Here is a 22,250-nt window from a genome sequence, read left to right as displayed (position 1 = left end):
GTTTAACAGAGGACAGGTTTGTTCTGAAGCAGCGCTTCGTCACTGCCGCGTTGACACAACCCGTGTCCCCGTGGGCTGGGCGCTAGGGGCGGACAGAACTACTGCCTCACCCTCCTGCAGGACCCTGAACGGGGCTTTTGTGCTCCCTCCATGCCTGCCTAGCCACGCCTCTGCACCACGGGCAGATTACAGAACCGCGCAGCACTCTCCGTTACAGTTTACTCGTTGGCTTTTCATCACATCTCCCTTTTAAGCTCCTTATCTGATCTGCCGCTTCCACGAGCTCCCTGTGAGTCCTCCAGCCTTCCTCCCTGATGTGGTGCTTTTAACCTTGACGCAGCAGCTCATCCCTTCCAGGCTGCGAGGATGGCAATATGCCAACAAGTGTTTCTCTAGTGCTATCCTCTCCCAACCTCTCTCTTCCCCCCTTAGCACTGCAGGTGTTTGGATCTTGACTGACACTACCGTTCCGTATTATTCATTTCCCACCCTACAATCCTTTTAAGTTCAGACAACAAACAGTGAACTGTAAAGGCCAAACAAATGGAAATAAGCAGACACTACAGATCAAGAACAGCTGTCCCACACACCAACTTGTGCTGCCATTATTTATTGGTTGCTGATTTAAACCAGATTATATAATAACATGCAAGATGAAGAAAAAAGCCTTTTATTACAAAAATATGGGTATCGCGTAGCTCAACATGAATGGCAAATCCAGATAAAGTCTTGGTGTAGCTGGCCCATGATGCACCTACTGGTTTTTCTCTCTAGTAGAAGGACTCACATTATTTACGGCTAAAAAGCATACAGATGACTCAACACATTAAATATTTAATTAATTCTATTTTGATAGCCTGGTTTCAGCTAGAATCTGCTAAGATGCAGTAGCACAAGAGTAAAATTAGCTAGCAAGGAAACACAGAACTGTTCTACCATGGAAACATCCCTCAGCATCAAGTGGGAAAGCAGTGCTTGAATTACAGTTCATCAGGAGAGGACATTAACTCAGTCAGCACACAACACTGAAGTCTAATTACATTTCAAAGTTACCAGCTTCTTGTTTGAATAACCTGTTTGAAATGGATGAAATAACCTTAATTTCAAAGGCACTGCAAATATTCCAGTGTCCACGGACAGTTCTCCAACATGTCCTCTCCTCCTGTAATTCAGCCCATGCTTGGTGTGTGTGGTCCCACTCCACCCACAGGAATCAGGAAAGGTCAGAAAGCACACCTCACAGCGAGTCTTATCATTTCTAACCAATAAATAATTTGGGAAAAACAGAAGCCTCTTGCAGTGGAATTTAGTGCCCAATACCGCATACCCTGCAACTGAACAATCTCAAAGAAGAATTTCCATTGAAAGCAGTAAGAGATAAGAAAACAAGTACACTTCACTGAGCTATTTAGAGGATGTTTCTTCAAATCGTTCTCAGAGGTCAGGACTTAGGAGTCTGAAAAGCTTGAAATCCCCATTTCTCCAATAAGAAAGCACAACCGAGAAGTCTAAAAAAAAATCAGATGCTCTACGTATTTTTTTTAAATATATCACAGAAATTAAAAGCAGAAGTGTATCTTGTTTTTTTTAAACACCAGCTTATAAGGATTTGTTTTTATGCTGACCTGAAAGCACAAATGCACCTGGCATATTTTTTTCCTAGGGCTCCTTCCAGTTAATTGGTAGCATTTTCCTTTTAAAAAAAAAAAAGAACTTTTTAATTTTAATTTTCACATGCCAATTTAGTGAATGAATGAAGAACAGGTTGCCAAAAGTCTTGTCCTCAGACAGGCTAAGTAGAGCATATCATTCTTTCCCAAGCATCAGTTCCTCGACTTCTCAGGAGTTTATCACCAGGATGGCTATGGTTTGCAGCGCTGGACAAAACGAGGATAGAGACAGACATCTCGGATGTGGTGCCTATCCAGAATCCAGGTCAGGAACCGTTCCAATCCCAAACCATATCCACCATGAGGGCACGTACCATATTTTCTCTGTCAAATTAAAATCACAGAGATTAAACATTTGCTTGTTATTTGTGCCATAATTGCAGTGATACCACCAAGGGAAAAAAACCCTTCCAGCACCACCTTCCGCATGAATGAGGAGGAATACAGATGATGCTCTTCCCAGGCAAGATATCTGTGTTCAGTTCCTTAACTTCCTGGTGCAGTGTAAGGACTATAAGAGGAAAATGGAAGTTAAAGGTCTTAATGACATTTTTCCAAACCCGTCCGTTTCTGTTCTCTTTACACAGACTACAGCTATTCGATCCTGCAAAGATCAGTGTGCCGTCATATAAATACAAGGGTTTCAGAAAGGTAGCACAGTATGGAAGACAATATAAGCAATGTACCTGCAAGGAACAGTTCAGTGAAGGCAAATCTGGCATGAGCAGCATCCACTTCAGCAAACAAAAGCAATTTTAACAGAATGCAAATTATTATCCATTACACTTTGCCATTGGTTAAGTGACTGCCTGCTTTTGGCCACAAAGAATCTTTCCAGTTTAGATCATATCATCTTACAAGCAGTTTAAGAAAATGACAAGCAACACTTTGAACCTGTTTTACATACCTGATCAGTGTACCAGTAATATGGCGTGGGATCAATGCCTTCTCTCTTATAGCCCTCCAGTAGCTCCTCGCTGTCCCAGATACGCATAGAGCCTCCAACAATTTCGCCAACATTAGGCATCAGCACATCAACCTACAACATACAACACGACACCATATACTGTTACAACTGGGCTGTCTTCAGGACATGCAGGAAAGACCACCCAAGCTTCAAAGACAACACATTTCAGTATGCCATTTTAAGTCTCCGTAACAGAAGAAAGAAAGGCAATTCCTTCAGACTCAATTCACAGATGGCAGGAATCAACTTGCTACGTTATCTGACTTAATCCTTAACTTTTGGTGACACAAAACCACAAAAGCAGTAGCTCTCCTAATATCCACTCCTCCTAGCTCCCAGGCAGCTAGCTTTCAGATAATACAACCTCTAAGGAGTCACCAACCAGAGGGCAATGAAAACTAAGTTCACTGTGATCTCCCAACATTTTTTTTAAGCACTTCAGTTATTCATTTCTATAGCATGAGCAAAGTCATGCCAGCAGATGCTCAGAACAAATTCTGGTATGAATTCACCAAAGTTTTCCTACCGTACTCACTCAGATGTCCTCACTCTATTTGGAAGGTTGTAGCACTGTGTAAAACATGAACTTACAGATTCCGTGAGCCGGGAATCATCGTGACAGCGCTGCATATAGAAAGACTTGATCTCTGCAGGAAACCGGCACAACAAGATCGGCTCATTGATGGTGTCTGTCATGAACCTCTCAGGAGCTTCAGGAATGTCCTAAGGTTAAAGAAGGCTCTATTAATATTTAAAACCATAAACACTACAAAACCTCAAGACCCACAACGTAACAGGGAGGAAGCAGAAAAAGACACTTTAAGACCACACATATTCAAGCATTCATCCTGATGTTCGTACATTTTTAAAACAATCATCTTAGAAAAACCTCAAGGAACTGTATTTATATATCTACAGAATACACAGGTCTCAAAAAAAATCCATAAATCTGTTAAAAAAAAAACCCAAGTCTACCCAATATTCCACACAAAAACTGGGCACAACTAACAAACGATGAGCAGTTTAATTTCTTTCCTCCCTACATCCCATGGACCTTAAGAAAAAGGACCTCAGCCTGGCTGGAGTACCCCACCTGCCCCAGCAGGGCCACCCAGTGCTGTGCAGAGCACCACATCCACAGGCTCTGGTAAGAAAACCATGTTTTGACTCTAGGGTCCAAACGCATTACACAGATCCCTAACTCCCCCTCCAAACTGACATTTCCCCAGCGCAACTGCAGTGCAACAAAATTACATGTCCCAGCACAGTCCAGACAAAATTCAGGCCTCTTGGTGGTTCACAGCAAAGTTCATTATTAACAGTATGAGAATTCACTCTTTGTCATTCCAAACAAAACACAGCAGATTCACACAATAAACCCAGTGGCATCATGGTCCAAACATTGTTCTCTAAAGGATTCATACACCCTTAGCACATGGCTGAGGGATTCTGTTTTTGATTTCTCAAGAGCCTCGGAAGACTTACTTCCCCAAATTCATAGTAAGTGCCATCGTCCTTCTTCACGTCATGCTCCTTTAGCCACTCAATTGCTTCAGCATAGTTCATTCGTCGGAAAGGACGTTTTGGGGGCCTGAAGTTCTGTAAACAAGAGCAGAGGTCCCAGCGTTTAGAAGAAAAGCATTCATTTATTTTTCCAGTTGATCAGCAAGTCCACTTCCCCAGCCAGAGCATACACAATACTCTACGTCATGCATAAAAAGAATTATTACTTAAAAGTTCATTAGTACTGAAAGGCAAGAACCAAACAAAAGCATCTTCTAAGTCCAGTGCTATTCACAGAGCAGATGCTGAAAGTCAGCATAAGAGGGAGGGCAGGAAGCATTTTCAAAGCTGCTTTCTCTCTGTGTGAATTCATCACACACACTGGGTGTTGAAAACAGTGCAGTTTGCAGGGCTTCCAAAATCAGGGCCATAAAAAAGCACTTTTGCTTCCCTCTGCATCGATCTGCTACAGATTCTGCCCTTGTGAGAAGATCATAGGATGGGTTATTCTTCATACCTCCTGTCCACCTGCTATCAAATTTAAAATGGAACCTTCCAGTGTTTATCAAGAAAACAGGTCAAAATGTCAGGGATGAGAGTATATGTGCTCGGAGAGGAAAGCTGGTGACAAGAGATAAGATGGCTTTAAGAGACTACCAACACTCCTTGCAAAGGCAGCAGGAGACAAAGGGCCTTTAATAAATGAAGATAGCTTCACACAGCTTCATCTTCTAGAATAAAAGTTTCATTGCTCGCTTGTGCATGATCTGAAAGTACCAAATGATCATTATTATGAGCTCTTTTTGGTTCCACTGGTTCTGTATGTGTTATAGTAAATGCCAGCACACTGCTGGTTCCTGAACTGTATCAACCATGTAAGTTCTTTCCCTCAGCTCTCCTGGAAGAGTCACTACAGCCCTGCAGCATTTTTACTCTTTCATGTCCTTGGAAATTCCTCTTACGTAAGCAGAGCCCACTGCCATGCCCTGTCTTTCCTAGGTGAAAATGGTGACCAAGAAAGGTAAAGACCGAATCATGCGTACTCATGGCTCCCATACTGCTGCTCACATACCGGGTTGAGGTCAAGCAGTAAGCCTGATGCAGGTGATGCCAAGACTCTGTCAACTACATCACAAACTAAGTTCTCCAAACGGTTCAGCAAGTCTTCAAAACTTATAAAAGGGCATTCAGCTTCGATATGAGTGTATCTGAAACATCAGGTCATTATGTTACATAACCACACACAAGCAACAAATGTTAGTTTCGAAAAAAATATCATAAGAAAATACACAAAAACCACTTAAATCCCCTTTTTTTGGTCTCTTCCACTTCTCTGTGAAGGACACCAAAGAAAAAAAGACCCAGTATGAATTGTGCATTCTAAGAAGGCAAAGTTTCCTACACATGCATCAGCTCTGCTTTGACCAAATCCTCAATCACTGAATATCAGTGACCAGCTGGACACTCATTGTTACCAGTTACCATTGTTTCAAATACATTTTTGGTCAGCTGTTCCATATTTGCATTGTGCTGTCTCCTCACTGTACATTCTGTCATCCAGCCAACTGCTACTCCCCCAATTTAGAAATTCACTTATGTAAACAACAAAGAAGTACACTTCTCTCCATACTCTGCCAAGTGTCTGCGTGTCCTGGACTGCTCAGCTCTGTATGACTGAGCAATACAGAAAACATCTCCTAGTGCTGGAATGCAGGTCTCCAGGTAGAGCTGAGATGACTGTGTTAAGTACGCCTCTTCACCAAAATAATCCAGCTTGAATAGGGTCGAACCTCCTTCCACTTGTGTCTGGACTAATGTTGGTGGTGTGACCTGTAAAAGACCAAGAACTAAGGGGATGACAATGCATTAGAGCAGTGATGTAAGGCACATCCTTCCAGAATACCATCTACAAAAGTCTGGTATGCATGCATACAAGCACTTCATTCTGATATCCTTCAGCACCCCAGAAAGAGACACTCAGGCTGTTTGTGAATCACGCTGTAACATTTATACACCTCGCAAGTGACCATACACCTTTGGGATCTATGTCTATGAAAGCAATTGCATCATGGCTCCCTAAGAAGCAACCTTTTTTTTGCCCATTTCAGATCAATTGGGAAGTCTGTAAAGGTCTTCCAGAAAAAGACTGCCTTAAAGTAAGGAGCTTAAAGTAGTCACTTGCCAAGAAGGGTAAATATACTTACTTCATAATATCCATTGGCAAAGAAATGATCCCTGAAGGCCTGTACCACCATGGAGCGCACCTTGAAGATCTTGGACATATTCTCTCCTCGAATCATCATATGCCTGTTGTTAAGTTGCACATCAACCTCCGAATCCTCATTGAGGAGATTGTCAGCTCCTCCTGCTGGGGCCAAACCAATAAGCTCCCAGTAGTCACAGTTCAGCTCATGGCCTCCTGGAGCCTGTCAATGTGAAAGAGAAAGAAAACATTCCGAAGTGTACTTTTGCTTGTGACACTGCGGCAGCGATATCAATCCAGTTTAAACAAAAGATGCTAAAATCCTTCTAAGCATAGTGGCATAAAAGCGACTGTTTAGAAATCTGGTCATAACACCCATGGAAGAGCCATTTGCAACCCACCACAAGTCTCTCAGACTTGATGTGAATGAAATTGAGTACTACTGATAAATAAGTGGGAGCTTCTAGATGAGATGCATCACAGATAGATAGATTTATTCACCTGCAAGAACAGAAAGCTAAACAAAGGAAAACTTACTACCTTCAACTATTTAATGAGTTGTTATCAAGGAAAATGTGGCAAATGTCACATATTGCAGGAAAGGAGATTTCAACTGCCTGTAATGAAGGGTCATGAAATCTTGGAGAATGGACTTTGCTGACTATGCAATCTCTTTCTTTGGAGATGTTCACAAACACACTTGGACAAGATGCTTGGCAGGCCAACTTCACATCAGATCTCCAAGATGGACCAGGTAGCTTTCACAAGTCAGCACTTCATCACAACATGAAAAGAGCAGTTTTCATGCTGGCCACTTTCCCTGATGTGGTTTGCTGTTATCCAGCAAGCAGATCCCAGGGCCAGGGCTCAGTGCTGACCTCAGCAGCTCCCTCGTGTAGGTCACTGCAGGCCTCTGTCTGACAAAATGGCATCTTTTTCCAGTCCAAGTGTTTTCAAGATCAACGGATTTTTATAAATGTGGTGTGTCCCTGCACTAAAACATAATGGGTTTTAACCTACACTGTTGTGACGAGACCCAAAACCAAAATGTTTCCAGTGTATATAACAGCACAAGCAGTAACATAAAAACAAGTAACTTGAAATTACCAAATGCATGAAAACTGTTTCAAAAATGTATTTGATCCCCATTTGCTCACATTTAATTTTAGACACCACAATTGCAAAAGCCATGAAGGAAAGGAGATTGTGCTAACTTCTGATAGACAAACACAGCAGTCACGTTGGCAAGTTCTTTTTGTTCTCTTCTAAACCAAACTCTCCCTGAAACCATCTGATGTTTACACCTTTGCTTTTCCTCAAATCAGGAAAATGAGAAATGTTAAAGAGGAGAACCAGAACAGAGCCCCACCCAGTTCCCATACCTGCTTGCCTTCAGGAACAAGGTTCAGCATACCATATACTGCAACACTGCTCTCTGTTGAGAGAAGGAGCCCATTGTAACACTGACACTACAGAGAAAACAAAAAACGACAGAGATACAGTTAAAGTAATTCCTAATTTTCAGTTTTCCCATAAGATCTACTGAAGTCACAGACAAGACAGCTAACTCTCATGTTGACCAGAAAAACCCTCTTGTCCAGGAGATAAAATTTAACAACAACACAACTTATTCAATAGGTTTAAGGGAACTTCCTATAGTTTTCATAAAAGACATATGAGGTACTAACACTTCATTTACTTAGTAACGTAACAGAATCCAAACACTGTAACTTACCAGTGCATCTGAAAGGACACACTGAAGAAAACCTGTGCCATCTCTCAGAACAATGAACATCAAATTTTTTCCTGGTTAAAGAGAGAGAAAAAAAATCAGAGAGACTCAGATGCATTCACTGATCCATTTGAAAAGATCCATGTGCAAAAAACATTACCCACTGATGTGCATATTATTACAGAAGGACCAGTATTACATTTTTCTATTAAAGAAAAACCACAAATATGTTCCAAGAAAACACTGAAGTATTAGCTCAGTTATACAAATATCAAAAGAAACACTTGCTTCAAGCTCAGCACAGCTGGGATTGTGCTCCTCTGCCATAACGTTATGGTCCAGAGAGAACTACATGTCAGTTTAACTGTAATACTTGAACACAAAGGTCCAAGTTATACCTGAAGTGATCATCCACTTCTCCACAGCAGCCAAAAGATTGACTTTCTAGAAAATGCTTGAGATATTCAGATCTGTATCTGTTTAGTCAAGTGATAATGTGAAAAAATACCATCTATAATTGGTATCAGCTCCATCACTTAAAGACATTTTGACTAAGAAATGTCTACATCCTCATATAATACACAGAATTTGTCAATGTTGGACTGATTGGTGTGATACACCAACGAGTTCATCTAAGTGATGGTCTAAAAGCTTAAGAGCAAGCACTGCTTCATTTAGTGAGAGTACTGATGGCTGCTGAATTTGTTCTACCTCTCTGCAAAGGTTCAGCAACTTCTAAGAGATTGTGGCTTACCTTGCCTACGTAATCTGTGAATCCAGCCGAAAATCTTTACTCTCTGGCCCCTGTAAGCCTCCAAAGCACCAATCTTTACCTGTAAGGAAGAGAATAAAAGCAATCAAATAGAGGAATATAACTCACCATTTAGATGGTGTTTTCTACATAATTACTTCAAGTAGATGTGTCTACATTTCCTTTCTCCAAAACAGTAATCGCCATTGCAGATGCACTAAATCAGCAGAGAACTTAGGGTGCCCCAAACACCTTCTCCTGCACTCTGAAGTGCAAGTCTATCTCTCTGTATTAATTTCTGATAACATTCAATAGTTGAGATCAGTTAGTAAAGAAGCAGAGGGCATCACACCTAGACCTGGGCAGAGGTACACCCAGACATGTAGCTGAGGCACCAAATCCCCAGACTCTGCAAACAGACAAACAGGAACTGTTTTTCATACCTAAATTATGTCCTCATCACTCTCCACCTCAATAACCAGACAATGGAAAACTAATCCAAACAGAAATATGCTCTCTGCCAGCAGATACTGACACACAAAAAAAGCCTGATGCATGAATCAAAAAGGTTCAGATACTCATCAGGTGCTTGGAAAAGATCCAATTCCATATACTAGAATACATCTCTAACCAGAAAAATAGAACTAAAATTAAGGGATAAGAACCTGACAGTAGCCTTCAGCAGATGTCAAAACTACAGAGCAGAGAACCAACCTTTGTGCAGACATGCTATAACAGGGCCACATACCAAGCACCCCAATTCTTACTCACGCATTTTGGCTCTGGAAGACTAGGATCATTCTTAATAATAACTTTCTTAGCTTCCTCCAGGTTCTTCTCCCTTCTCAAGAGATCTTCGGCCTAGTTGAGATGAAAAAGAAAATATTAAGTAATTGTGACCAGGCTTTGTAAGTGGGGACTGTAATCTACTGGTATCATAAAATGCTGGTGCATAGACCTGCCCCTAATTCAAAGCCTGAATGAAAAACACTGCACAGCAGCATTTCTCACTTTTCCCAGACAGCCTAAAAACAATAGAGATGACAGCTCAAAGCTCACTCGGTTTAAGCCATTTCCTTGCCCCAGTGTAAATATGAACAAGCTGTAAACAACATGTATAGCAATGATAAAAGTGAAGAACTAAATGTTTATGGGATGGGGAGAACACTAATGAAATTTGGTGTTTTTATGAAGGAAAGGCAGCATGCTTCCTTCAACTTGGCACCGCTGACAACCTACCTCTTTCTTCTCCTTAGCCTCATTCTTCATTTGTTCCCTGTGCCACAGTTTTTTGACATTTTTCATCTGTGACTTTGAAATAATGGCCCATCTCTAAATCCAAGGAGAGAGTGAAAAAGAGAAGATTGCATTTGTGGTCCTTCATACAAAGAAGCTTTAAAATAATTTATATTAGGAAACTCTAATAATTTATATTAGGAAACTCTAATGTTACAGCACCTCATTTTCCTTTTGTGAATCCACATAAATAGTAGGAAATGGTTCCTTTCCTGCTGTCATCAAAGCCTAAAATGTGAGGAATAAAAAAAAATTCAGTGGCGCTGCAAATGAACAAAAGTAATTAGTTTAGAGAGACTGAGCAGACAACCCACCTCTGGCCCCTTTGGTCAGAGCTGCAAAAGCAACATTCATACTCAGAAATATGACAAGGCCCTGAACCAACACAGCTCACGCAGCTCAGAATAAAAAGCACCTCTGCTGCACTTACCTTTAGAACAGTTTTGAATGGTTTCTTCTGCGTTCCATCACCGGTGGAATCATTGCCCTCTCGTTCAGAAACATACAACTGCTCTGTAACACATCATAAATATCAGAAAGAAAAAAAAAAATCAGTAATGGTAAAGCACAAGAGAAAACTGGATACACCCAGGGATGCACACCAGGACCAAGAGAACTGCCTTCCTCATGCCTAACTTCTAGGCAGGCAGGAGCAAGCTGAGAAAGCTGACAGCTCATGGAAGCATTAGCTCATGCACAGCTAACAAGTGCATGACCAGCCAGAGATATGGAAAAATCTCCCTCCCTCTGCCAGCAGAGGACGAGACCTGCGCAGCCCAGAGCCCTCCAGGCACGGCCCTGCTCTGCCTGCGTGCCAGCTGCTGCAGTGTGAACCTTTTTCTCCGAAGTTCCATGGTCTGGCTTCAGTTTTCAGGGATCAGTGCACACCGAAGCCCTCCCTATGTTTATATATACAGCTGTAGATGGACCTAAGCGTGCATATACACAGAGATAGGTGAACGCATGTAATCATCCCCACGCATACTCTCCATTCTTTCTCCCTCACGAACTGCCAAACCCCAGTGCACCTGTGACAATTTCCCCTTTCGAGAGCCGAATTCCTCAGAAACACAGACGGCAGAGTCAGGCCGCGCCCGGAGGCGCCGCGCTGCCCCATCGCCGCGAGTGCTCGGGGCCGGCCTGGATGGGCCCCCGCATCCCAATCCGTCGGGTGGGCCCCCGGCTCCAGCGACCACCGCCACCTTCTGTCTTGCGCGCGCCCGCCCGCCGCTCCCGTCCGCCTCACCCAGCGTGAACGCCGCCGTCCTGCCGATCACCTCCCCCGCCATGGCCGCCGACCGGAAGTGGCCGCACCGCGCTTCCGTCGCTCTGCGCCAAAGCGCCGCCGCTCGCGTCAGCGCCTCCCCGCCCCCAGCGAGCCGGAGCGCGCCCGGGGCTGCGCGCATGCGCTGCGGGGATTGCAGAGACCCCCACCCTCCTCCTCCTCTGACGCCCGCTACTACTCGTACGCCTCGTGGAGAAGATGACAACTTCACTGCGTTTATTTGAAATGTACATTCCATTGGGCAATAACCACGATTTTCACTGTTGAAAGAAGCGGGAGTGCTTTTAACCACCAGAAACAGCTCAGAAATGACCATTCTGTAATCTCCGTCTGACATGACTGCAGGTTTGCCCCCAGACGTGCACCAGCTCAGGTGAGAGCATCCTCAGCCCTCCCAGGAGCGATCATCCCCTGTGTCCTTATCCCCATAAAATGTAACAAAATGGTGCACACGCAGTCACTGTTGCTCAGCCATTTGTTTTCAGAGTCCATATGAAATGTAGTTGCAATTTTAAAACAATGTAATATTTAAACCTTTAAAAAAAGGTTTTCAATGCCAGGTGTCGCTGCGTTACCATTTTCATACTGCAGCACACCCGTCCTTCGGTTTCACACTACACAGAAGTCAGCTGCAAAAGGATTAAGAGCCCTGTAGGAAATTTTTGGCTTTTCTATACTTCCTGTAGTCCAAAATGAAGAAGTTCCTTGATAAAGCACAAAAATCATATATCCTTATGCCATTTGGTTTGGAAAAATAATCCTGAGTTTAATATTGTGTGTGTGTGTGTGTGTGTGTAATCATTGGGATGAGAAAACTATCCCAGAATAGCAGCGAGTCAGCTTGTTTCACCAGCTCCTCTGACTTCTGTCCTGCTGCCCAGCACCGCATCGAGTGGAGCTCGCTTCTTCCGGATGCTGCGTCCCGAAGCGATGAGGTCGGCATAGCCCCTCTGGTGGGAGAAGGCATAGGCAGAGCGCCGAGCGGACACCCCACGACGGAAAGCACTCTGCCTCCGCTGCCACTGCTCCTCTTCTGCCAGGTATTTCTTACGGTTCTTCTGGATCTTCATGAATGCAAAGAGAAATCAGTTCACGGGTCGTAAGGGAAAGGATTTGTTTTGAGTTGTCTAAGGGGGAAATAACCTGATACTTTAACACCAACTGCTTAGCAGAAAGGGTTTCTTAAATTTGATTCTGTTAGAAACAAGAATATATGCAGAAACATATGAAAGTTTCCAAACTACTTACTGCATCATTTTGCACTTCATTATGTTCGTTTATCTTTGCAGTGTCTGCATTGATTGAAAGCTATTCCTGTGTTCTCACACTAACACTTAAACAGTTATCTCAGCCTTAGCTATTTGCAAACCCACATGCAATTTGCCAGCTCAAGCCAGAATAAAAGCAAATAAAAATTGGCTGCTATACCATGACACTCCAAAACAGTCCTGGTAACAAGAGAAGCTGTGCCATCAGCAGCTTCAAAACACGTTTCAACAGTGTTACAACAAGAAGCCAAAGGATAAATTAGCCCACTGATAAGTTTCACTGGTCTGTAGGCTGAGCTGCTGCACGTAAATCTGCATTACAGAAAGGCACATGAGGTAGTCCCTGGGAGGTTTGTCAAACTAACGTGTCAAACTAACTAACATGTCAAACTAATGTGGCATTTGCCATGCAGTAGGAGTCAGGCCCGATCCAGCCCCTGGAAAGCCCAGCCACCACCTGCCTTCCAGGTTGCTGCAGTTCTCCTGGCTTGTCTCTAATATTAGCAGCAGTGCTGATGCCTGTAAGTAAATATGTGCCAAAGATAAGACTTTACTCACTTGATCACTTTCTGAAGGACAAATTGTCATGGATAAGAAACGGTGTGCCACCACAGGGAGTAAGCAAACAGCAATTGTTAAAGCCATGGTCAGCCAGAGGTACAGCTGTCTCAGAGCATTTGGAGCAGTTCCTAGAAATAAAAAGAGCAGAATTCAGCATATGACATGATCATGGAAAGTAGCTACACAACACAAATAAGATAACGAATGCCACAGCTGCTTTCCCAAGGAGCTGGCAACTCGCTCAGCTGTGTAACACAATGTTCAGCTTTTATTCAGAGGCTCTTAAATAAAGAAGTAAAAGAATACAAAGTAAGTTAATGTAACACTTTATTATAACTTACCTATACCCATGTCAAAACTCTATTCTAATAGATATGGAATGCTGCAAGACAAATGCCTGGCTGAGGGACAAGGGGTTTGTCCTTTAAAGGTTACAAAGCAATAAGTTTTCCTGGTATCACTGCTATAGATGTGATCTGGAAAGCAAGTGGTATTTTAGAACAAATGCCAAAACAAATACTCAACCTCTCAGAACTTTTGTCAAACTAACATTTCTGAAATGCACAAAATATCCGGGTAGGAGGTATTTACAGAAGACTAAAACATTACTAAAGGTCAAAGAAAATATTATGTTAGAGACAACTATTTTTTTCAGTTGGATTCAGCTTAGCAGGAGAACATAAAATTGAGAAAGTCTGTTATCACTTTTAAGGATATTTACATCTGAGGCAAGATATGAAAGATTTGTCACTTGTAAAATTACAAACCTCAGTTTTCCTAACAATAAGAAAATTTCCAAACAAAGAACAAGACATGAAACACTCACCAGTAAAGTGAAAAGCAGAAGGAAAGAGAATGTGGATTCCAGCACTGTGGAAATCAAATGTGATACCAAAGTAAATTGCAATACTCCCAAATACTGAGAAAGCGTTAACGAAAGTCCAGTAAGATGTATCCAAACCAATCTGAAAGTAAATAAAAACTCCAAATGAGTTTGTTAATTCAGAAAGTGATGACAGAGGACAAACAATGTTTTGGTCAAGTTTTCTCTCATCCAGTTGCCCTTCAGCTTGAGAGACAAGAGTGTCAACAGAGAAGCAAAAAGGCAAGCAAATGAAAACTGTTGCAAACTGTTATGTTTTAGTAGACATAGTTAGAAACATGACCAGAATGTGTTTCCCGAGCAAGAGAGGCCAGAAAGCCAAGCTTACTTGCCTGAAGGTTGACAACAAACACAAGAGAAGTTGCTGCTGTGACAGCAAATGATTGATAATCTGAAGGTGCTTCTCCATCTTGCCCCATAGTTTGAAGGTAAGCTCCGTATGGTATGAAGAAGATGATCAATGAAGTTACAGCTCCATGAAGCAAACTTCTAAAGAATTTCTTGTAGTTAAAAAGTAAGTCTTTCTGTCCCAGAACATACAGTCTTGGGAACCGAAGACTCAATTTGTCGCTCACATCCTTAATAAAGGAAAAAAAAGCAAACAAAAAAGTTGCAGCAATGTCTTGTTCTAAGTGTGAACTTTGGAGAGTAAGAAATTCAATGTTATTATGCCCCCACACCCCAAATGGCAGATTTTGTTTCATTTTCAAACATTAGTGTAGGCAGCCAAACTTTCCACAGAGTGATGCAGGCAACTATGAAGAACCAAGACTAGAGGACATATTTTGCAAAGCTATCACATACCCCGTTATCAGGGCTTGATGATCTTAATGATCTTTTCCAACCTCAAATGATTCTGTGATGCTATGCTTCTCAGTTTTTAGCCCGTTATTTTCAATGACAAGAACATCTACATTTGCATAGGGCTTTTCAGCTACAAACTGTTGATTATTTCCCCTACACTGTGAATAAGCACAATCCTAATGTCTAGTCTCTAACATATTCTTAAATGAGAGGTTAATTTGGTACTGCATTTATTTCTTAGCTTTTGTAGTAAATGTAAACAGAAATGCTGATTTGTTTGGTCAGCATATAACCCTTGTATAAAAAAAAAAAACAAAAAAAAAAGTGAAGAAGGCCAAGAGCATTTGCTCTACTGAATTAAAAAAGGCAACACAAGGCGTATCTTTTCCATAAACAAAGGTTCTTGCTGTGTTATGTACATGAAGTCGTAGAACATAATTTTAACAAACAGAATTAGCACTGACAAGCTCTTAACTGATTGACTTCAGCTATTTCAGTAGCTCTCTGCTTACCATCTTCTGCTCCCTCACATGCTATAAAGGAATACATGTTGAAAAAAAAATTCCTTCTGCATAAACCAAAGCAACTTAAAACCTGATGTGGAATGCCTCTGCATTCATCTGTTATTAACAACGTGGGAAATACCTGGTCAAACAAGCCAACTAACAGAACCGGGAGACTCGAATACAGCACATTGTACAGTGTGATGAACCAGTCTTCATATGCTGTCTGAAAAGGAGGAGGAATTTAAATAAAAAAAAAACCCTGATTATTATCTATTATTATTTAATCTTTTCTATGACTTTCTTTCTAATACCTCAGAAAGTTAATCTGCCCCATTATACCATTATATCATATCTCTACCATCTTGCTTAAGCCCATCTCATCTCTTACAGGCTTTCTGGCACACATATGAGTACAGCCTTTCAATAGCATTTGAATTTCAAGCACTACATTTACCATTTACAATGAGTACATCTCAAGCCACTCTAACCAGCAGATCAAGATGAAAAAAAATGGTTTCCGTTTCTTACTGATATATTAATGCACTGCCTCCTTTCACCTAGGAATATTTTAAGCAGAACGGTTAAGAGAGGTTCCCCAAAATAATATTTAAAAATCGTTTCTTTTTTTTCTTCCCTCTACAATCATGATATTGACTATAAATGTTCTGAAATCATAACCGAATGCTTAGCTCATCGCTTAGTAATTATTGTTACTAATCACTGATGCTAATTTTGGGTTCCCATCACTTCCTTGGCTAAACTTTTGCTACTCTGCACAACCAAAAGGAAGACCTGCTTGTTAATACTGGACATAAGCATGCCTTCTTACCTGGGCAGAAAAGCCATTAAAGAATGAATACCAGATGTGGACTAGTGTGAAAGCAAAGTTTTTGTAGAAAAAATATCTTAGAAACTTGCACATCCTAATATAAGACCATCGCCCATGGACCAGCAGGAGCCTCTGGAGGTAGCGGAATTGCCCAAAAGAGTAGTCGCTGGACATGACAGCTTGCATCCCCTCTTGGCCACTGATTCCAACTCCAATGTGGGCAGCTAAATTAGTGAAACAAATACATCATACACTGATAAACAAAGGGAGAAGAACAGCAGGACCACAGGCAAATCTTTAACCAGTTCTGATTCTCTGCTTCACATTCTCCCACCTCATTTTATTTCTGTATAAAGCACAAAAGCTTCATTAAAGATTAGTGCAACAGTGCATGTGCTCTTCCTTGACCAGTTATTTATTGCTCACATCTTCACTGTTATTTGGATCCTCTCTCCACGTTTGTTCTGTCAAAACGGATACTGGGAAATTTGACTGAGGTGATAAATAACTGATGAGACAGAGCAAATAAACCTCTGAACCAACTGGCCAGGCAGTTACAGACTTCCTAACGTAAACCATATCCCAGACATTTGTTTTTCAATGGAATTCCTCAGGAAGTTTTTCAGAGAGTGCCAGTTGCAATACAGGAGGCTACTGCCACAGAGCAAGGTGCATCTAAGCTCTCCTTTTGTCTTCGTAATATTACACTTCTGCAATCCTTCACACCATAACAGATGTAGATCAAGTTCCTTCTCAGAGACTGTCTACATAAAAAGCTAAACTGTATCACCAAAAAGCACTAAACATTTCACAAAGGGTCTTCTCCAAAAGGGAAAGCAGTCATAGCAGCTAACAAGGACCCAAGAATGTAAACGTGGGTAATGAAACTCATGGCAAAGTCTTCTGAACAAACAGAAATAGCAAAGAGATTGCAAAAGAACTCTCATAAGAAGTATTCCCCACCAAGAGAAGTCTTACAGCTGCCTTACTTTTAATCATGTTCACATCATTGGCACCATCCCCAATAGCCAGAGTTATAGCTTTCTTGTATTTCTTCACAAGCTCAACCACCATAGCTTTTTGCTTTGGAGTCACTCGACAGCAGATCACAGCCTTGCATTCACATGCCAAATCGACAAAATTCTTCTGCTGCTGCTCTTTGTAAGCTTCAGCCCTTCTTTTCTTCTCAATTTGCTTTTGTTTTTCTTCTGCTGTTCTGGGGAATTTCAGTTTAAGTTTCTTCTTCTTCTTCTTTTTCTTCTCTAGCAGGATTTCATTCTGTTTAACAAAAATAATATGTTCCCTTCTACACCATTTAAAACAGCACTCCAAGGCCTGCCTATATGCACAACACATTTAACTCCACTATGTCCTACTTACAGCATTTTAATAAAATACTCATTAAATGTTTGTGCAGAGAAGCGAACAGACAGTCATGGAGATAATGGAAAGAATATACTGGTTGGATGAACAAACTAAAATGCTTGTATTTAGTGTCACAGCACATCTACAAAGTGATATTTCTTCTGATGTTCGCCTGCTCAATGAAGGTAGAAGTGTCCTCTGAATACCCAAGGAGTAGTATAGCTGGAATAATGGTTAGCAGACCTTCAGTTTAACTGATGCTTCTGCTAGAAGAATGTTAAGAGATCCCCAGCCTGCTTCCAGTATCTTATACACACATGTACATTTCTTTACAATGAATATAGGCTCAGGGCTGGAATGCTGAAGTGCAGCAGATGATCCTTATCTCTCTGTTGGACTTTCTTCTCGGCAGGTGTCTGTAAAAGCAGCCTGCTGGCAGGATGGGTAATAGTCACTGAATTACTGCTAGTCAACTCTGCTAAAAGCTCTTCTCTGCTTTCTAAGTTCATGTAAGAGCACTCTATTGCAGGACTGATCAGAAAACTTGTCTTTTGTTTCTATGCTTTCACTCCCATATTTCACTTCAAGCACAGTTTCTGTGCAGCATCCTCTACAGCTGGCAGTGATCTCTTTCCCTTTCTCATTTTCTTCCATTAGACTGGGATCCCCACGAAGAACAAACACTCTAATAGTCATACTGTGCTTTTGTAGAAGCTTAGTTTCATTCGATGGCAGCTACTAGGGTGATTTGAAAACCCCAAGGCAATCCTTACTTCACTGAGTACTATTTTCAACCTTTAAAATTAAAAAACATACATAGCCAATGGAAATTATCAACTGGTGGCATGAGGGCCAAAGAATTTCCATTAATTAGTTTAGCAAAGGAGACAAAGGAATAATCCCCAAGGATTGGGGGAGCATGGTACCACCCCCTATGTCTCAAATACAAAGGAGATCCATCTTATACATACCAACCAGGAGCCAGTGATTATTAAAGCACGATTTCTACTACCCTGAAAGAAGGGCTCATTCATTCTTAGAGATGAATGTGTACTTGATCCAGCTCTATTCCTCTGGTTTTCCAACCTAGTCTGAAGAAGAGCACTGGGAAAAGAAATGGATACTATTAGAGAAAAAGAATCAAGAATAAATGTAGAACTAAGAGCAAGTTTGCAGACAAAGCATTTAGGGTAATTATTTCTTGGTGAACTTAGCAGCATTGGGCTCATGGATGGACTTGGTAACTTTTTCCAATATAAGTGATTCTAGGCTTCAGTGATTCTGTAATCAGTCCCAGACTGAAAATCTGCACTGCAAGAACTTCTCTCTTTGCTTGACACTCCTAAAACTGAGTCAGCATTACGCTCTCTCCTAAACGATCCAAAATTGTCAAAGATGAGCCAGCCTCATCTCCCTTGTCTATCTCCCTCAGTATCAATATTTTCCCAGTAGAGGTCACAGGTTTTTAATAAACTGCATTACAAAGGATGCAGAACTGAATTTTACTATAAGCTTAATGTCAACAGTAGTTGACCTAGAACTCAAAACCTCCTGCAAGCCACTATCTTTACACACAATGAACACGTTGGCTTGTAAAATTAAAATTCCATTAAAAAAAAAAAACAACCAAGAAACAGGGTACACATAAACACTCAGCAAATGTTCAGTCACTGAATGATCACTATGGGACAAACCAATGTTACTGCTGAGATAATTATAACTGAACATTTTTAACTCCTACACAAGAAATTCTTTGTGTTTTTCACTTGCCTGATATCTTCTCCATAGCAGATCGTTGTTTCATCTGTTAAGAGTTCACAAGAAAATCCAATATTTTCAGCAGTTTCTACAATAAAAATAAATACATGAATACATAAGAGAGCAAAGCATCTACTTAAAGTTAATTCTTGAGTTACTGCTGGGGGAAAGCCAGAACTAATTTTTGAAACTGTGTTTCAGCATGAAGTGTTCCTTATGCTACCACGCAGCCGGAAAATATATACTGGTATGGAGAAGCAGGGGAATGCTTGTTAATTATTTTCTATAGAACAAGAGCTGTGTAGCAATGAAGACAGAGTGGATAAGGGGTTTAAAGCCAACAACTTTATATTTCCTATGTGATGTTTACTACAAATCATACACTACTACAGTAGAATGCATTGTTACATGATGTTTTGAGTACAGTAACCTGAAGAGTCTACCAGCCATCTAGAAGGAAGAAAGCTCTATAAAGACTTATTCAACTTGTTGGTGGACATGCTGTCTTCATGTCAGAGAACCAGTACACACCAAAGCCAGCACAAGACTTTGCCACTGCAAGAATGCCACACTATCTTGCTAGTGGCATTTGCCACTGCTAATGCCACACTAATCCTTTGTCCAGATTCTATGAAAAAAAAGGCTGTTGCCAGCATCACAAGTCATACTGGTTTGACTGCATCACCATCCAGGCTGTAGTACAACCATTCTTACTTGCAAACTTAATGCCATTTTTTGAACTCACTTAACGAAATACATCCCTTGACTGCAGACTGTTAACTACCAAAAGAAAAGTAAATTAATCGTGGTCAGCAGGATGTACAATTTCTTTGAAAAGTACATATTCATTTTAAAAAGACAAGTTTGGCAGGCAAATGTTCAATCCTCAAAGTCACACAGACATAGTGGCAATGAATATGTTTTTGCTAAAAGCAAATTGTCCTTTATTTGCTTTGCATTGGGAAGAACAGTCACTGGGTATTTCTCTACAGAAGACAGCCACAAAATCAGTCATCAAAGCTGCTTAATCTGTTGGAGGAATAGAAGTTACACAGAAGCCCATCCATTAAATCTGAACTAGGAAGAGCTGGCATGAACTTCTGCAGTTTTACTTTCGATGAATTTCCATAATGCTCTTCTAGAAAAATGTGCTTTATTAAAGACTGCACTTGTCTCTGTTTCTCACTGTTATCCTATTTTTGCTGTCTGTAAATAATTTTTGGCTGTAAATAATCTCACCCTTTTTGTCTCCAGTAAGCACCCAGATTTTAATATCTGCTTTTGAAAGTTTTGAAATTGTTTCTGGAACTCCATCCTGTAGTTTGTCTTCAATAGCTGTTGCACCAAGAAGCTAGAAGATATTTGAAACATGGGCATTCAGTAGGATAATCATCTGTAGAAAATAGATTCATTTACAGTAAAGAATGAAATGTCTTTGTCTGTGTCCTCAAGCCAAGGTGAAGCTCAAGGTAAGAATTAAGTAAAGACAAATCCTTACACGTAAATGTCATCACACTGAGATATACATACTAAAATATAAGAAGATAAATTGTTAGAAACTGGAGAAGTGGATGACTGAGGTGGGGGAAAGTGAAGAAAAGTAGCTGACAAAAATACATTTCCCCTCAGAGTTTTAAGCTTTCCCTAGAATTTGTATTGGTCCTGAGGCCTATAAAATACTGGAAAAATCAAAATCAAAAGTTCCTATAAACAAGGATAGATTATTTTCTAAGAGATCTGTTTCTTCCTATATAGGAATAAAAATACATTGAAAATGTAATGTCTGACTTACAATCAAGTCTTTTTCTATTTCTTCATATACTTTGTCCAGAGCTTCATCACGATTACTTGTAGCAACACTGGCCTGCATGAACTTCTTATTCCATGCTTCAAATTCATCATGACTAATATCTCTATAGCAGAGACAGAGCGTTCTTAGAGTTTCATTTGCAAAAACCTGAAAAATAATGAAAAAACGTATTAACAAATAAACAAACAACACCTTTGTTTGAAAAAGGAACTGTAAAGTTACAATCATAAACATTATGGAAATCTGACAACACAAAGTCTGCGCAATTCATCTTGAGCATCTGATAAATGCAAAAAATTAAATTATAACTGAAAGGAAGCCTGAATTGAAAGGCAGAATGAGAAGGTGATAAACAGGACAGAGCTTAGTGGTATGGGATAGTCATTAATAACAGAGATATAAAGTAATATACAAAATTTAAGTTCACTTCTCATGAAATTATATATTTTTTTAATACGCAAATAACCTAATTTGGATCTGATTATTTCTCAGGTTTGAGATTAGGTATAGAGCCAATTACATGTCTGCATTTGTTTTAACAGCTCAGCAAAAAGACATCAACTAAATTAGACTATAATCAAAATAGTTTTAATATGAAATGGTAAAAATAGCATATAAAATGCAAACATACATCTAGTGCTTCTTCTGTTGCTTCTCTCTTTAAATTCCTTGGGTCCAGTCGTTCATAAATTACTGTATCAGCTCCTTTACAGTACAGCCTGATATTTCCGTTGGATTCTCTTACTGTTGTTTAAAACAGGAGTGTTGGGACGAAACATCGGAGGACATTTAAATAAAGGAATATTTCAGATTAGATTCCTCAATACACTGCTAAGTACTCAAACTACACAATCATGTTTCTCTGTAGGACATCACCCCTCATATTGCTCAGCTAGGCATCTAGGTTGACAAGTGCATTGCTTTTTCATGACAGGACAGGATACCACAGAACCACAGAACTGTAGTGGCTGGAAGGGACCTCCTGAGATCATTGAGTCCAATCCCCTGCCAGAGCAGCTCCCAGCTCAGGTGGCACAGGCAAGTGTTCAGGTGGGTCTT

The 22,250-nt window shown here is 40.7% G+C and overlaps 2 protein-coding genes across 2 annotated transcripts in view; both read right to left on the bottom strand.

Moving 5' to 3' along the window:
- Window positions 1-576: 576 nt before the first annotated feature.
- NARS1 (asparaginyl-tRNA synthetase 1) lies at window positions 577-11,425 on the bottom strand. The gene is made up of 15 exons (XM_065747108.1): window positions 11,369-11,425; window positions 10,553-10,635; window positions 10,285-10,350; window positions 10,066-10,158; window positions 9,598-9,687; window positions 8,830-8,908; window positions 8,079-8,149; window positions 7,726-7,812; window positions 6,345-6,566; window positions 5,771-5,970; window positions 5,213-5,348; window positions 4,123-4,236; window positions 3,229-3,360; window positions 2,578-2,709; window positions 577-1,994 (listed from the first exon to the last, which is right to left on the bottom strand). The coding sequence occupies exons 1-15, from the start codon at window positions 11,409-11,411 to the stop codon at window positions 1,863-1,865; spliced, it is 1,680 nt and encodes a 559-aa protein (XP_065603180.1). The 5' UTR covers window positions 11,412-11,425; the 3' UTR covers window positions 577-1,862.
- A 761-nt stretch (window positions 11,426-12,186) lies between these two features.
- ATP8B1 (ATPase phospholipid transporting 8B1) overlaps window positions 12,187-22,250 on the bottom strand; it is a 28,603-nt gene continuing 18,539 nt past the window's right edge. Inside the window, exons 17-28 of the mRNA XM_065747069.1 lie at window positions 21,823-21,935; window positions 21,174-21,338; window positions 20,621-20,732; window positions 19,394-19,469; window positions 18,595-18,727; window positions 17,248-17,536; window positions 16,259-16,482; window positions 15,569-15,652; window positions 14,458-14,697; window positions 14,063-14,207; window positions 13,234-13,364; window positions 12,187-12,471 (exon numbers count right to left, since the gene is read on the bottom strand). Of these exons, the coding sequence (XP_065603141.1) occupies window positions 12,244-12,471; window positions 13,234-13,364; window positions 14,063-14,207; window positions 14,458-14,697; window positions 15,569-15,652; window positions 16,259-16,482; window positions 17,248-17,536; window positions 18,595-18,727; window positions 19,394-19,469; window positions 20,621-20,732; window positions 21,174-21,338; window positions 21,823-21,935 (1,940 nt within the window). The 3' untranslated portion in view covers window positions 12,187-12,243. The remainder of the gene's footprint in view (window positions 12,472-13,233; window positions 13,365-14,062; window positions 14,208-14,457; window positions 14,698-15,568; window positions 15,653-16,258; window positions 16,483-17,247; window positions 17,537-18,594; window positions 18,728-19,393; window positions 19,470-20,620; window positions 20,733-21,173; window positions 21,339-21,822; window positions 21,936-22,250) is intronic.

The sequence above is a fragment of the Cyrtonyx montezumae genome, unplaced genomic scaffold, assembly GCF_038088225.1.
Source record: "Cyrtonyx montezumae isolate F1298 unplaced genomic scaffold, pur_monq_1.0 scaffold_41, whole genome shotgun sequence".
NCBI classification, from domain to species: Eukaryota; Metazoa; Chordata; class Aves; order Galliformes; family Odontophoridae; genus Cyrtonyx; species Cyrtonyx montezumae.
Note: the sequence above shows the minus strand (reverse complement) of the source record. Positions and strands in the feature narration are given on the sequence as shown.